The 12,441-nt window shown below is 45.7% G+C and overlaps 1 protein-coding gene across 1 annotated transcript; it reads right to left on the bottom strand.

Annotated features, from left to right (window-relative positions):
* Positions 1-434: 434 nt before the first annotated feature.
* CCDC42 (coiled-coil domain containing 42) lies at positions 435-11,266 on the bottom strand. Its single transcript, XM_035099208.3, has 7 exons — positions 11,190-11,266; positions 9,146-9,251; positions 8,606-8,710; positions 6,839-7,036; positions 5,818-6,039; positions 4,240-4,398; positions 435-2,563 (listed from the first exon to the last, which is right to left on the bottom strand). The coding sequence occupies exons 1-7, from the start codon at positions 11,264-11,266 to the stop codon at positions 2,471-2,473; spliced, it is 960 nt and encodes a 319-aa protein (XP_034955099.1). The 3' UTR covers positions 435-2,470.
* Between the last annotated feature and the right edge of the window lie 1,175 nt (positions 11,267-12,441).

Raw genomic sequence — 12,441 nt, 5'->3', positions numbered from 1 at the left:
AGGAAGCTGTGACAACACAACTGGTATGAGATAGATAGAGGGTCAGTTTATAATGTGGGCATGCCCAAAGGAATTGTCATCCAGAGGGGTTCAATATTAGCTAGATGCTGAGAAACAAAATGCCTGGGATGGTGATGTTATAATGTTGGTAACACAGGATGTTAAGAAAATAGGAAGCTGCTTCATTTAGTGAAGTACTTTATGCACTGACTGTCAGTGACTATCCAGAGGCAGAGGGCACTCCTATCTGGAGATGTCAGAGAATGAACCTGATCAGTGGCACTGACCTGTGTCCCTGATGCTCAGACCTAATGTCTGTTGAGACGCCCAAATCCTCTCTGGTAAGTGAACATGCCACTCCGCACTTTTAGAACTCTGTACAGGTGAAACTCGGGAAATTAGAATATCGTCGAAAAGTGCATTTATTTCAGTAATGCAACTTTTTATTTTTTATTTTAATTTTACAAATTAAATTCCACAGTAATAAAACAAATAGTTACAATACAAAAATAAACATCACTATTACATTTCATTAATTACATACCATTTATAATTGACCCGCCTAACAACAAATAATTACAACAAATAAAGGCTTGACATATCTTGCTTTGCATGTCATGCACCTACAGTATCTCATACACTGGTTTCACCTTTTAAGTTGCATTACTGAAATAAATGCACTTTTTGACGATATTCTAATTTTCTGAGTTTCACCTGTAGGAGTGGGAGGTATTAATCCATTTTTCTCCGAGATCCCCTTTCTTCTATCAGTTCCTTCGGGTTTCAGGGTCAGAACCCACTGGGTACGTCCCCCCCCCCACTCCCTGAACATGCTGCAAAGTGTGTGGAGGCACCTCAGCCCCCTGGCATGATGAGTCATCGCGGCCTCCCAAGACGAGACATTTTCCCCGCTCCCAGCTCATCCCCGTTGCATTTGCGTCATCAGCTCCACCTGACTGCACTGCAGAGCCAAGCGATGACGCCAGCACGAGGGCACTCTCGGCAAGGGCTGCTTGCTGTCTGAGGCTCAGCTCCTTTGCTTGCCGCCTGCTGAATGGACGGGGTGAGCTTCCGGGATCTGCGCTGCTCTCGCTCTAATCACCGTAGCGCTCTTTGCTGAATGGAAGACTCCCGAGTGCGGGATGCTAATTGTCATTCTAGAGACAGGGAGGCGAGCTTGCCAGCTCTGCACTTGGCTGTCTATTCCTGTGCAACAAGCAGCTGTCTGTTGCAGCACAGATAGCTGTACTCAGAGCGCTCCTCAGCAAGCTGCAGTAGCTCTGCTTTCCAGTGAGGATTGACAGCCGCCTCAGCGCTATAAAGAGCTCTTGGCTCCAAGTGATCATTTTCTTCTCCATTGCTGCTGGCCAAGGAGTAAATTCATGAAGTTCGTATCTAGATGATGTAATACAAGCACCTTCCTTAAGCAACTGCTTGGCATTCCTTCTGCCTCCAGAAGAGACAGAGATCCTTCAGGCCTTGGAATATCTGCCTGAACTTACCTAGCCCAGCGCCCTTAAATTCTCATATGGAATGAGAATTTAAATGAGAATTGGAATGTAGCCCCCCTCCTCTCAAGACGAACATACCAGGGCAAGCATCAGCCTTCAAGACTTACCATGTTTAGGAGGTTGGGCTTTGTTGGTTAGTGTCCAGAGGAGTGGCTGGGGGGTGTGTGTGTGTGCCGGTGGGCAGGGCACACTGGGAACCACACTGTGGGCGGGCAGCGCTTACTGTGGGACCTGCAGCACGCTAGAGTCACGTTTGTCTCCTGGGAGTGATGCCTGCCTAGGTCATCTCCTTTCTATGGTGCATTCATGTTGACGATTTGTGCATATGGTAGTATCAGGGTGGGGCAGTTTTGCACGATCCCACCTTCAACACTGTTTGTGCCTGAAAAGGTTTCGGGGTGGGCATCCTGCATGTCCTGTGACCTCCTGCTGAAACCCTGTACAAATATTTGGAGGGCAGGGGTTGGTCTTGCTCCCGTCATGCTATTATGCAAGTGCTCAAACCCTGACGCCAGTAAGGCAATAGCTTTGGCAATAATCAACTGATCAAGAGGAGTGATGTGTGGGCAGGTCAGTATAAATCCACCACAAATGCATTGGGGTTATAGAATACTTCCCGCAAAGAGCACATGTTTGGCAGGCCTGGGACACCCAGTTCCAAACAACCCATCGACAGGCTGCCAAAGGTGGGTCTGTGGCACAGGACTCATTTTATCCACATGGAAACAAAGGCATATGAGAAGCCAAGGCTCCACTAACTAAAATATTCTCTTTATATACCACAGAGACTATGTTTTGTTTCCAGTGAAGGGAAAGTAAAGGGTGGGAAGGATATTGATCAAAATGCAGTCGTGGGGCATCAACCGTTATTTCCAAAGAACAAGCAAAGCACAGCTGAGGGGGTTCTCTGAGAGAAGAGAAGCGGGGAACATTATACTCTTTTCCCGATGCCTCCTCGGTCACTCCTTGGTCATTCCTGTTAGCGATCTGTTTTGCTCTTTCTTCTTCACCTCTGACCAGATGTCAGACAGGTCCTGGATAAACTGCTGGATCTGAGAACAAAGAGGATGAACATCCGATTATTACAAGCGGCGGAGCAGCCATCACAACAACATAGACTGGAACTGGGGGCTACTTTGGGAGTTTTATTATTTCAATCTTTATTAGTTTATAAATGACACACACACAAAACCCACAAAACATAACTCACAAATAAAAAGAAAAAAAGAACAATACAACATGGAAACACAAAAATATTTCAGCCACCCAAACTCAACCTGTATTAAATCTCACAGTATTTGTGTTCTTTTTACCTTATGTTATTCCGAGAGTTATTCAAAGCATTCTAAAGTTTTAATGTGGGGACAATGTTTTTTTAAAATATTGTCTATAAATCTCCCATTCATTTTAAAACTTTTGGGTGTGTCTATTGATCTTCTCTGTCATATTTGCTAATTCCATATATTCAAACAGTTTAACCTGCCACTCCTCTTTTGTTGGAATTTTATCTCCTTTCCATCCCTTAGCTATCAGCAGTTGTTGCGTACATAAAAACCCTCCTTTTCTCTCTTGGGATGTCTGATGCCATAATGCCTAAGAGGAAGGTTTCAGGTTTTTTGATAAGCTTTTTTTGGGGGGGGGTGGGGTGGGGTGGGTAGGTGGGTGGGAATAGTTCATTGTATTTAAGTTCCCAAAAGCTCTTAATTTTTTTTACAACCCCACCACATATGGTACATTGTTCCCTCTAGATCTCTCCGCCTCCAGCATAAATTTGAGTTGGTTTTGTACATTTTAGCCAATTTGCTGGGTGTGATGTACCCAGTGGTGGGGATCTTCATGCTCCGGCACCGGGGGGGGGGGCAGGGAGCAGGCGGGGGCAGGGCTGGTGTGCATCCCGGGAGCATGATGTGCTGCCCACAGGGGCGTGGCAGGTGCACTGGGGGCGTGGTGACCCAGCATGAGCAGGGGGGGGCCAGCCACGATGGCTCCCCACCAGGATTGTGCTGCTGGGGGCGGTGTGCTCCCCACACACTCCACTTCCTCCGCCACTGGATGACCCATCTGCATTGCATCTTCATAAAGTTTTCCATTATAGTAAATAAAGCCATAAATTTCAGTTCATTTCTCCGTAAATTTTCCCATTCTGTCACCTGTATATTGTACCTAATGTCCTTTCGCCCACTGAACCTTAACCGATTTTACTTCCTCTTCTTTTAAAAGAAAAGAAAGCTACTTTAGGATTTAATTGGGGCTGCTGGTCTGGAGGACGGAACTCTCGGTAGAACTATGGACTATGGGGCTGGTGTGGGGAAGCAATGGCCAAGCTACGCTGGAGAGAGAACATGCTGTAGCACAAGAGCCATCAATTCACCACAAGTCCCAGCTCACTGTGTTTCATTTCCAGATACATTCTGGATGAACCAGATACATAAGCCCTCCCAATTGTATCTCCTTGTCACAACATGGCTTGATGGGCCTCAACTTAACAATGAAGGACTGAAGACTTTATGCTCAACTTGCAAACAGAGCTGGCCCACTCACGAGGTGGGGTGAAGCAGCCATCTCAGGTGGCAGAAACGCAAGAGACGACGCCCCCTCAGGGCACTCAATCCCATGTGTATTTTGTGGTTTTGCATTTTGATTTTGTTCTGTGAACCGTCCTGGGACCTACAGGTCTAGCACTGCCAGACCCTAGAGAGGAGAGTTGGGGGACTTGGGACAAGTGTACCATATCCAGCTGCCTGTGTGTGTCCTCCACGGGCACCATTAAAGCCTCCTTCATCTGCTTGGCTACACTCTGGAAGAGATTCAAAGTGGCCATCTTGATGGTACCCAGCATCAATGTTTTCTTCGCAGCCGTATTCTGGATATGGGCCCAACGTGACTCCTGTGGGGAAGGCCAGAGGCATAGAAAATGAGGTTCTGATAGACGTGACTAGTATGCTGCTACTTTCCATGTTAAAAGTGCCCCAAACTACATTTGGGGGAGATGGGGGGAAGGGGACAGGACTCAACACATCTTGCATAGCAACCAGCCTAAGATGCCTCTCTCTGTTTTGCATTTCCATTGTGCAATCTGATCTGCCACACACAGCGGTGGGCAAAGCTGTTCTGTGTTATTGTCTGCCTGTCTGCCTCCCCCCCTATGGAATGTTGGTTCAAATGCTAAGAAGTTTGTTACTACTGTAGACAGAAATGGGCAGCCCCAACTAGGGTTCGTGGCATCATCCTGCCTTGCCCTGCTATAGTTAGTCGTTCAAACACAAGCCCAGCATATTGCTTTTCCCTCCCTAAACTGTAAGATATTCACCATTGCCAAAGATGGTGGTAAACGTTCTCTGGCTACCACTAATGAGGTTTAAAAATGAAGTCGCTCCCTCCTCCTTCTGTCATTTCTTCCTGATAAAGAACACATGTGGCAGTCTGGAATGGCTTCTGAGACTCCCTAAAATAAGCTCAGCTGGTTAGAGTGTGGTGTTGATGATGCCAAGTTTGCGGATTTGATCCCAGTAAGGGACTGCTGCATATTCCTGCGTTCGGGAGGGGGTTGGACTAGATGACCCTCAGGGTCCCTTCCAACGCTATGGTTCTCTGAATATTCCAGCCCCATTTGCACTAAGTTTTGAAAGCAGTATCACACCACTTTAAACAATCATGGCTTCCCAAAAGAATAATGGGAACTGTAGCTTGTTGTAGTTGCTGAGAGTTGTTAGGAGACCCCTATTCCACTCACAGTTCCCAAAGTTCCCCAGGACAAGGGATTGACTATTAAACCACTTAGAGAACTGTAGCTCTGTGAGCAGATTTTGGCTCCAGGCCTCAGATTCCCAATCCCTGATTTTGAGTGATACAAAGCAGAGACTTGACGGCCATATGTCAGGAATGCTTTGATGGTGTTTCCTGCATGGCAGGGGGTTGGACTGGATGGCACTTGTGGTCTCTTCCAACTCTATGATTCTATGAAGTACCAAAACCTGCCCACTGTCAAACAGGTAAATGGCTCCCAGTGATGCCCAGTGGATTGCTGACCTTTCTTACCATCCTCTCTGGCTTAAGTGTTCACTGAGCCAGGGTTTGTCTGCAGCTAGTCAAGGGTATGGGTTCATGGCAGAAGATTTTAAGTTATGATTACACAGAGGTCTGGGATGAGAATAAGCCTTTTAGGATATGCTGATAGTTCGGGAAGAGACAAAGCAAGAACCCCCAAAGATTCTGATCCATCCAGACTGGTTTCAGGCTTGCCATCATATTACTGGGTCAAAGCCCTCCATGCAAAGGAAGACATTTCCCCACCCCTACTCCTTACCCAGACGATGACATCGCTGCGGGCATGGTCAAAACGCAGCTGTAGGCGGGCTAGCTCATTGTTGTGCTGCAGCATCTCATCATCTTTTTCCTCCTTGTAACGTGCCAGGCGGACTTTAGCTTGCTCAATCATCTCCATCCCCTCCTGTGCCGACTGCACGAGGTCCCGGTGCATCCCTACGAGGGTCTTGTAGCGACCGATGACCTCCCGGATCTCCTCAAACTACAGGGAATGCCTTGCATTACTGTCCAGAACCCTGAGATACCGTTCTTCCCTTAGCCAAATTCCAAATAGTAGCCCCTCGAGGATCACATCATCTCCTCCCCATGACAGATCCTTGGACATGCAGGAACAGATGGGTGCCTGGCTACAGACACCGTAGTGCAGCCAATCGATATACTGGCTTAGGAAGCCACCTATTATTATACAATGGGTATTTGACCAAGGCTGTGCTGCACTGTCCAGAACCACAGCTTAAAGGCAGCAAATAGGTGGACAAATGCTCAAGATACAAAGTCACCACCATTGTTCATGAAACTGTGTAGATGCTTGAATAGCAGTTGCACCAATGACCCAGTTGTTCTAAACTTCAGATTCTAGAACTTAGTTTAGCATCAACTGTAGAAACTTCAGATTCTAGAACTTGTTTTACCAATGCTAAACCCATTGCTTTTTTTCCCCTGGGGGGATGCAGGGGTACGCATACCCCCTAAACATTTTGTGAATCTGTTTGGTCTCATTGAGGAGGAGTATTTCAATATGAGTAGGAAAATGAGAATAACCATGAACTTTTTTTTTAAAGAAAAAAGCACTGGCCAAATCTGATCTGCAGATTTCTGGTGGCACAGACAGAACCACAATAAGGTAACTGAGGTTTCTCCCACTCCCCACCTCAAGTGTTGTCCTTTGTCCCTCTGCCTGCGTCTCTGGTTCTGCACACAGGCCACAGACCAAAGAACTGGACACCTGCTCTTGAGCTCCACCCTCAGACTTTGCTTCCCTTCTTAGCAGCCATACGTACCTCAGAGACCTCAACCACTTTCTCCAGATACTTGTTGAAGATGGAGTATTGCTGTAGTTTGTTGTAGAGCTTCTGGTGCTGCTGCTTCAGAGCTGCCATCTCTATCTTGGCCTTGGCCAGCTCTTTCACTCGCTGCTTCTTCAGTTCCCGCTCCTTGTTGGCTTTCTTCAGGGCTCTGATCCGTTTCTGGTCGTTCTCCTAATGGCCCCATGTTGGACCCCACCCCACATACCATTGAAAAGGAATCAAGACAAGATGCAAAAAGATTTCATGGCTTCCCTCCCTTTAGCAGAGTTTTTAAGGCTGTCAGAAGTGCATAGGAAGTTGCCCTGTACACTGTCAGGATATTTGCCCATCTAGCCCAGTAATGCCTGCTACTACTGTTCTGGAGGCAGTGCTATAACTAGCCATTTCTTTGCCCAAGGCTGGGATTGAACTTGAGACCTCCTGCACACAAACCGTGTGCTCTACCACTGAGCTATGATCTCTCCTGACACCATGTCTCCATCTGAACCAGCACTGAGTTGAGCTAGGAAATGGAGGTAATGCTTTAAAGGTACCACTGCTGAAATTCTTGGCATTCAGACTAAGTCTACTCAACACTTAACTGCCAAGTGTACCCCGTTTTTCATGGGAAACCCCTGGATTTTAGTCCGTTTCCCGCTGTTCTCCCGAATGGAGAAAAATCCCGGAAATCCCCCAGATTTCCTATCAGGCGGGGATACTCACCCCTATGTGGTGGGGGTGCAAGATGGTGAAACAATTTTGGACAATGATACATGAGGAGCTTAAAAGGATATTTAGAATTTCAATCTTGAAGAAACCAGAGGCTTTTTTTAAAATTAAGTTTAGTTTTGAATGACATCTCTAAGAATAACAGGAATGTATTTCTTTATGCAACCGCGGCAGCCAGAATTGTACTGGCGAAAAACTGGAAATCTGACAAAATACCAGAACTAGTAGAATGGAGAATAAAGATGTTTGAATTTGCGGAGACGGCACAATTAACAGCATCAATCAGAGGATGTTCTAATCAAGTAATTAAGGAAGAATGGAATTGTGTTAAGGAATACATGGTGAAAGTGGGTGCTAGAGTCTGAAAATGAATATGGTATAACTTAATAGCTGCAAGGTAATGTGAAATTTAGTAGGAATGATAGGATAAATAAATAGATATAGTGAACAATGCAACAATAATAAACAGTACAGTAGGTAAAAGAAGATCGGACACAGATAGAGGGAAGCGTGAGGGATGGGATGGGAGGATGGGGAGGGGGAAGTTCTTTTTCTTTTTTCTTTAAGTCTGTTTGAATATACTGAATATATATTGTTTGTTTTGAAAAAAAAGAAAATAAAAAGAAAACACGATGTGGTTTAAATACCTGGTGATTGTATTAAATGAATCTTGTATATTTTGTTTCCTTGCCCAGGTTGTGCCCTCTATCACTCCACCTAAGTTAAACTGGGATAGTTTCAGCTAGAATAGCTTGGTCGGTAGGGCATGAGACTCTTAGTCTCAGGGTCATGGGTTTGAGTCCCACCTTAGGCAAAAGAATCCTGCATTGCAGGATGTTGGAGCAGATGGCCCTCGTGGTCCCTTCAAGCTCTACAATGCTATGATTCTACTACTGGGTGGAGAGCAACTAACCTGTGTACAGTACATATATGTAGCTTCAGGCATATCACAATCAGGCATGTGCTGTGTTGTGCTTAAATAGGGTGGAGGTCTTACAATGTAAGAGCCAGTGAATTGCAAGAAGCAAATACCTGTATGAATTGCTCAAATTTCCGAATATATGCTTTCAACTGAATCTCCTTAGAACCAAGTTCCTCCCAACGATTGTTCAGGGCTTCCATCCTTGTCTTGAATGCCTGAAAAGTTCACAGAGGGAAGAGACCAGTAGGACATCTGATTCCAGTAGATCAGACTGGTGCCTTTGAGATATTTTGGAATACAGCTCCCGGTGTCCCTATTAACCATGCTGGCTGAGGCTGATGGAAGCTAAAATCCAAAATATTTGGAGGGCACCTGGTCAGAGAAGGCTGCAGTAGACTTCTTGTTCTTTTAGGTTTGGAAGTCCGTGTTGCCTCCTGCTTTTCTCTCAGGTTACAGAGAGCCTAGAACTTCAAAGAAATTAGCATTCTGGCCAGGTGGACCAGAAGGTGGTTTGATAGCAAATAGGCAAAGCATGTGCAATTTGCCGCCAATAAGCCATGTAGTTCTGTGGTTTTGGAGTGGCTGGTGACAAAAGAAGGTAGAGCTCGTCACCAGGGATACAAAGGCAGTAAAGCAGGGCATCTCCTCACCTCCTTTTGTGCTTCCATGGCCTGGTGCACCAATTTGGCTTCTTTTTTCTTCTCCAGGAGCCGAATGGAGGGGGATGGGGACTCCTCCTCGGATACTGGGAATTTCCTAACAAAATAGAAAAAGAATTTTCCCATGAAGAGTGCAGAGATATATTTCTAACTCATAGGACCTGTGAGCTAGGTAGGTTTTGTGCAGCTCACACACCTTAGGATGAAGGGGCAGAATGATAGAATATCCTGTTTGTCCAAAGGTGCCTGGGTCAAGCCCAGAGACGAGTTTCAGTCAGAAAACAGACAAGGGTTCCGGTCTCCAAGGTCTCCAAGGAGCAACAAGAAAATGGGGCTTGGATTCAATTTAGATACCCAGCAAGTGAAAGCGGTTTGGAGGAAGGAAATGAAACTTTAGTGGCAATAGTGAAAGAAAGGGAAATGAAAGCAGTGAAAGGAATGCGAGACAGACAAAGAAAGATGTTGGAAAGGAAAAGCGAACAGATAATCAAGGAGCCAAGAAGAGAGGAAACTATGCTTGTTTTAGTATTGGGTGTCTGGTTAGTTGCCGAACCACTTGGGAACAGGGCTACAGCACCATCCAGTTCAACATATATGAGAGGAACGTTGCCTAGAAAGACCAAAACAGTTACATTTCATTTCAGAAGAGGTAATATTAAAAAATAATAATCAGGGGAATAATTAAAAATTAAAGCTTCCTTCAGGAATCTTGAATGTTATTTAAAATCCACTATGACCGAAGCTCTACTAAAATGTAGATAAGATATTTGAAAGGGTACAAATAAGTTCATGAAGATATGGGCATGGTTAAACAGCAGTGCCAAGGAAACTATTAAAGGCAAAAAAGGGGGCTTCCTTCGAAAAGTAGAAGTGTTGCTCTTTTTTAAAAAATGCATATCTGACAGCATAACTTCTGTGCCTGTAAACTGTAGACTTTTCAAATGCATAGAAGAAAAAGTCTCATCGATGAAGGATCAGCATGGCTTCTGCAAAGGGAAGTATCCTGCAACAATTAGAGTTCAGATTATTTGAGCATGTCAATAAGTGTATAAATGGTGATAATCCAGTAGATGCTATATATTTGAAAATATAAATAGTGCTTTACAAAGTCCCTCATCAAAGGATCCAAAGGATCAAACTACATGTGACATAGATATTTATGTTCAGGATCTCCTACATTTTTTTAAAAAAAGTTAATGGCAGCAGATGGATGTTACAATCAGGACCATAGGACTGGAGGTGATGTTAAAATCCTCCTCATTCAATTTTCCAGTATGGGGGGCTGTTACCTTCATGTCTAGTTTGGGTAGGCTTCACGGAATCTGATCCCTCCCGCAGTGGCAGCCAAAAAGCAGATAAACAAGAAGAGTTCTCACCACACAATTTATTCAGTATTTACAGAGAGAGAGAAATGAATGCAGTCTTTATTAAATAATGGCGTTGCTTCGAGTAAATTCCAATCCCCTATGTCACTCCTATTCTATGTCATCCCTGCACCAGCTGATCTGCGCTTTCTGCCTCTGAGCTTTCTGTTCTACTACTCGCAATGGCCACCTAGTCCTGGGAGAGGGTGGCTCAGGAATGCTTTCCAAAGACACTGAGACTGTCAGCTCTCTCTCCCCCAGTGCTGCTTCTTTCTGCTGTTCTTCTCCCAATATTTCCCAGATTTCCCCCTCTGCAGCCTCTGAACTATAGCCTTCTGCATACCACTGTTCTAAATCTATACTGTCCTCCTGTTCTTGGGAAGGTTCAAGAGGAGGGGAGGCAGCCCCCACCATTCCTCCTCAGTCCAGTCCCTGATGTAGACTTTCCAGATGCACCTGGCCAGCTGTTGCTGGAACCAGGATGCTGGTAAGACCCTAGACCCTTTTATAAAAAAGGGGGGCAGGGGTGAAGCAGGAGAACCTAGAAGGGAAATGAAAGAAGATACCAAAAACATGGGAGAGCAGAGAAGAAGACCATGGGGAGTAAAAGGTAGAATAGAGAGGAGCCCAGAGGAAGGTTCTTGCTGGAAGAGATGTGGCATTTAACTCACATCAGAAGTTTCAGCAACTTCTGTCCATACTGTATGCGGAAATACTCGCTCAGATCCTCTTCATCCATGGTGGTCATGATGCCTGCTCACTGGCTAGGCAATGCACCCCTAGCCCTTTTAAACCCAACACTCTACGCAGAGCTAGAGACACCCCTTTCCACCTCTCCTAATGCCTTGGGAGGAATCAGGCAAAGAGAGTCTATTACAGTTGGGGCCACAGAACCTTCCAGAAGATGCAGAAGGGTTGCTTAGCAACCACAGGGCTGTTCCACACTGGGAATGATGTAGGGTCCTATGTGAAGCTATCGTTCTCTTCTTGTGTGAAGGGCACCAGTAAATGCCACAGTCCATCATTCCCCCTTGGAGAAGGACTGGCCTGGCCAGGGAGATTGTGTGAAGTAGCAAGCATATACTTTTAGTGGCCTGTGGTTTCAGAGTGGTCATGATAACAGGAAGGAGCTGTTGTTTAGAAAGATGGTCAAATTAACCTCTTCTACTAGATGGAGGAGAGCATTAGGGAATCAAAACACACATAATGCTCTTTGAAACAACATTGTGGCACAGCATGAGTTCTGATTAGAGCTGAAAAGAAATTAGATTCACTTTATCCTATCCTCACTTTCTGGGTTAGCGGAGTCTGTAACCTCAAGCGTCTGTAACCCGAGGTACCACTGTAATTGTCTTGTGCTTCACCCTTCTCTCCCAGTGTCTTTACATCTTCTCTCTGACTGAGCGCTTGGTTCTTGGATACAGTGTGTGCTTTAAAAGCTCAGCTTCTTTTCCTTAGGTTCTCCATGGCAACTGCATCAGCACCCCATGAATAAATTACCTCTCTGACACAACATCGCTTATTAGAATAGAGAAAATGCCATTTCTGAGTCATGTCTTTCTGATGGGGCCTTTTGTCTCTTCCTTCATTCTTCTGTCTGCCCAGTTCTCTGTGTGAAGAGAAAGTCAGCCAGACAGTTTGCCAAGGGGTGAGCAGAATATCCCTGCCAGAATGTCCCCAGGCCATGGGTGACTTCAAAGGGCAGTGAGAGTTTCCTGTCCTGGCCTTAGTGTGGAGGCTGCCATAGTAGGGAACAGACATGTGGGTTGGCTTGCTTGTCCTTAACCAGTGGCAGAGCTTCATGCTCCGCCACTGGGGGGCGGAGAGCAGGCGTGCTGCCCCCAGTGACGTGGCATGTGTTCTGGGGGCGGGGCGCTCCGCACGCAGGGGCAGGGCATGCGTTTTGGGGGTGCGGCGGGCAGC

This window comes from Zootoca vivipara, chromosome 2, assembly GCF_965207765.1.
Source record: "Zootoca vivipara chromosome 2, rZooViv2.hap1.1, whole genome shotgun sequence".
Taxonomy (NCBI): domain Eukaryota; kingdom Metazoa; phylum Chordata; class Lepidosauria; order Squamata; family Lacertidae; genus Zootoca; species Zootoca vivipara.
Note: the sequence above shows the minus strand (reverse complement) of the source record. Positions and strands in the feature narration are given on the sequence as shown.

Excerpts from the sequence above, each read along its gene's own strand:
- CCDC42 (XM_035099208.3), bottom strand. The coding sequence starts at position 11,266 with ATGACCACCATGGATGAAGAGGATCTGAGCGAGTATTTCCGCATACAG. Across the intron at positions 7,037-8,605 it reads AATTTGAGCAATTCATACAG|GAGAACGACCAGAAACGGAT; the intron begins GTATTTGCTTCT and ends TGGGGCCATTAG. Across the intron at positions 6,040-6,838 it reads AAGTGGTTGAGGTCTCTGAG|TTTGAGGAGATCCGGGAGGT; the intron begins GTACGTATGGCT and ends CATTCCCTGTAG.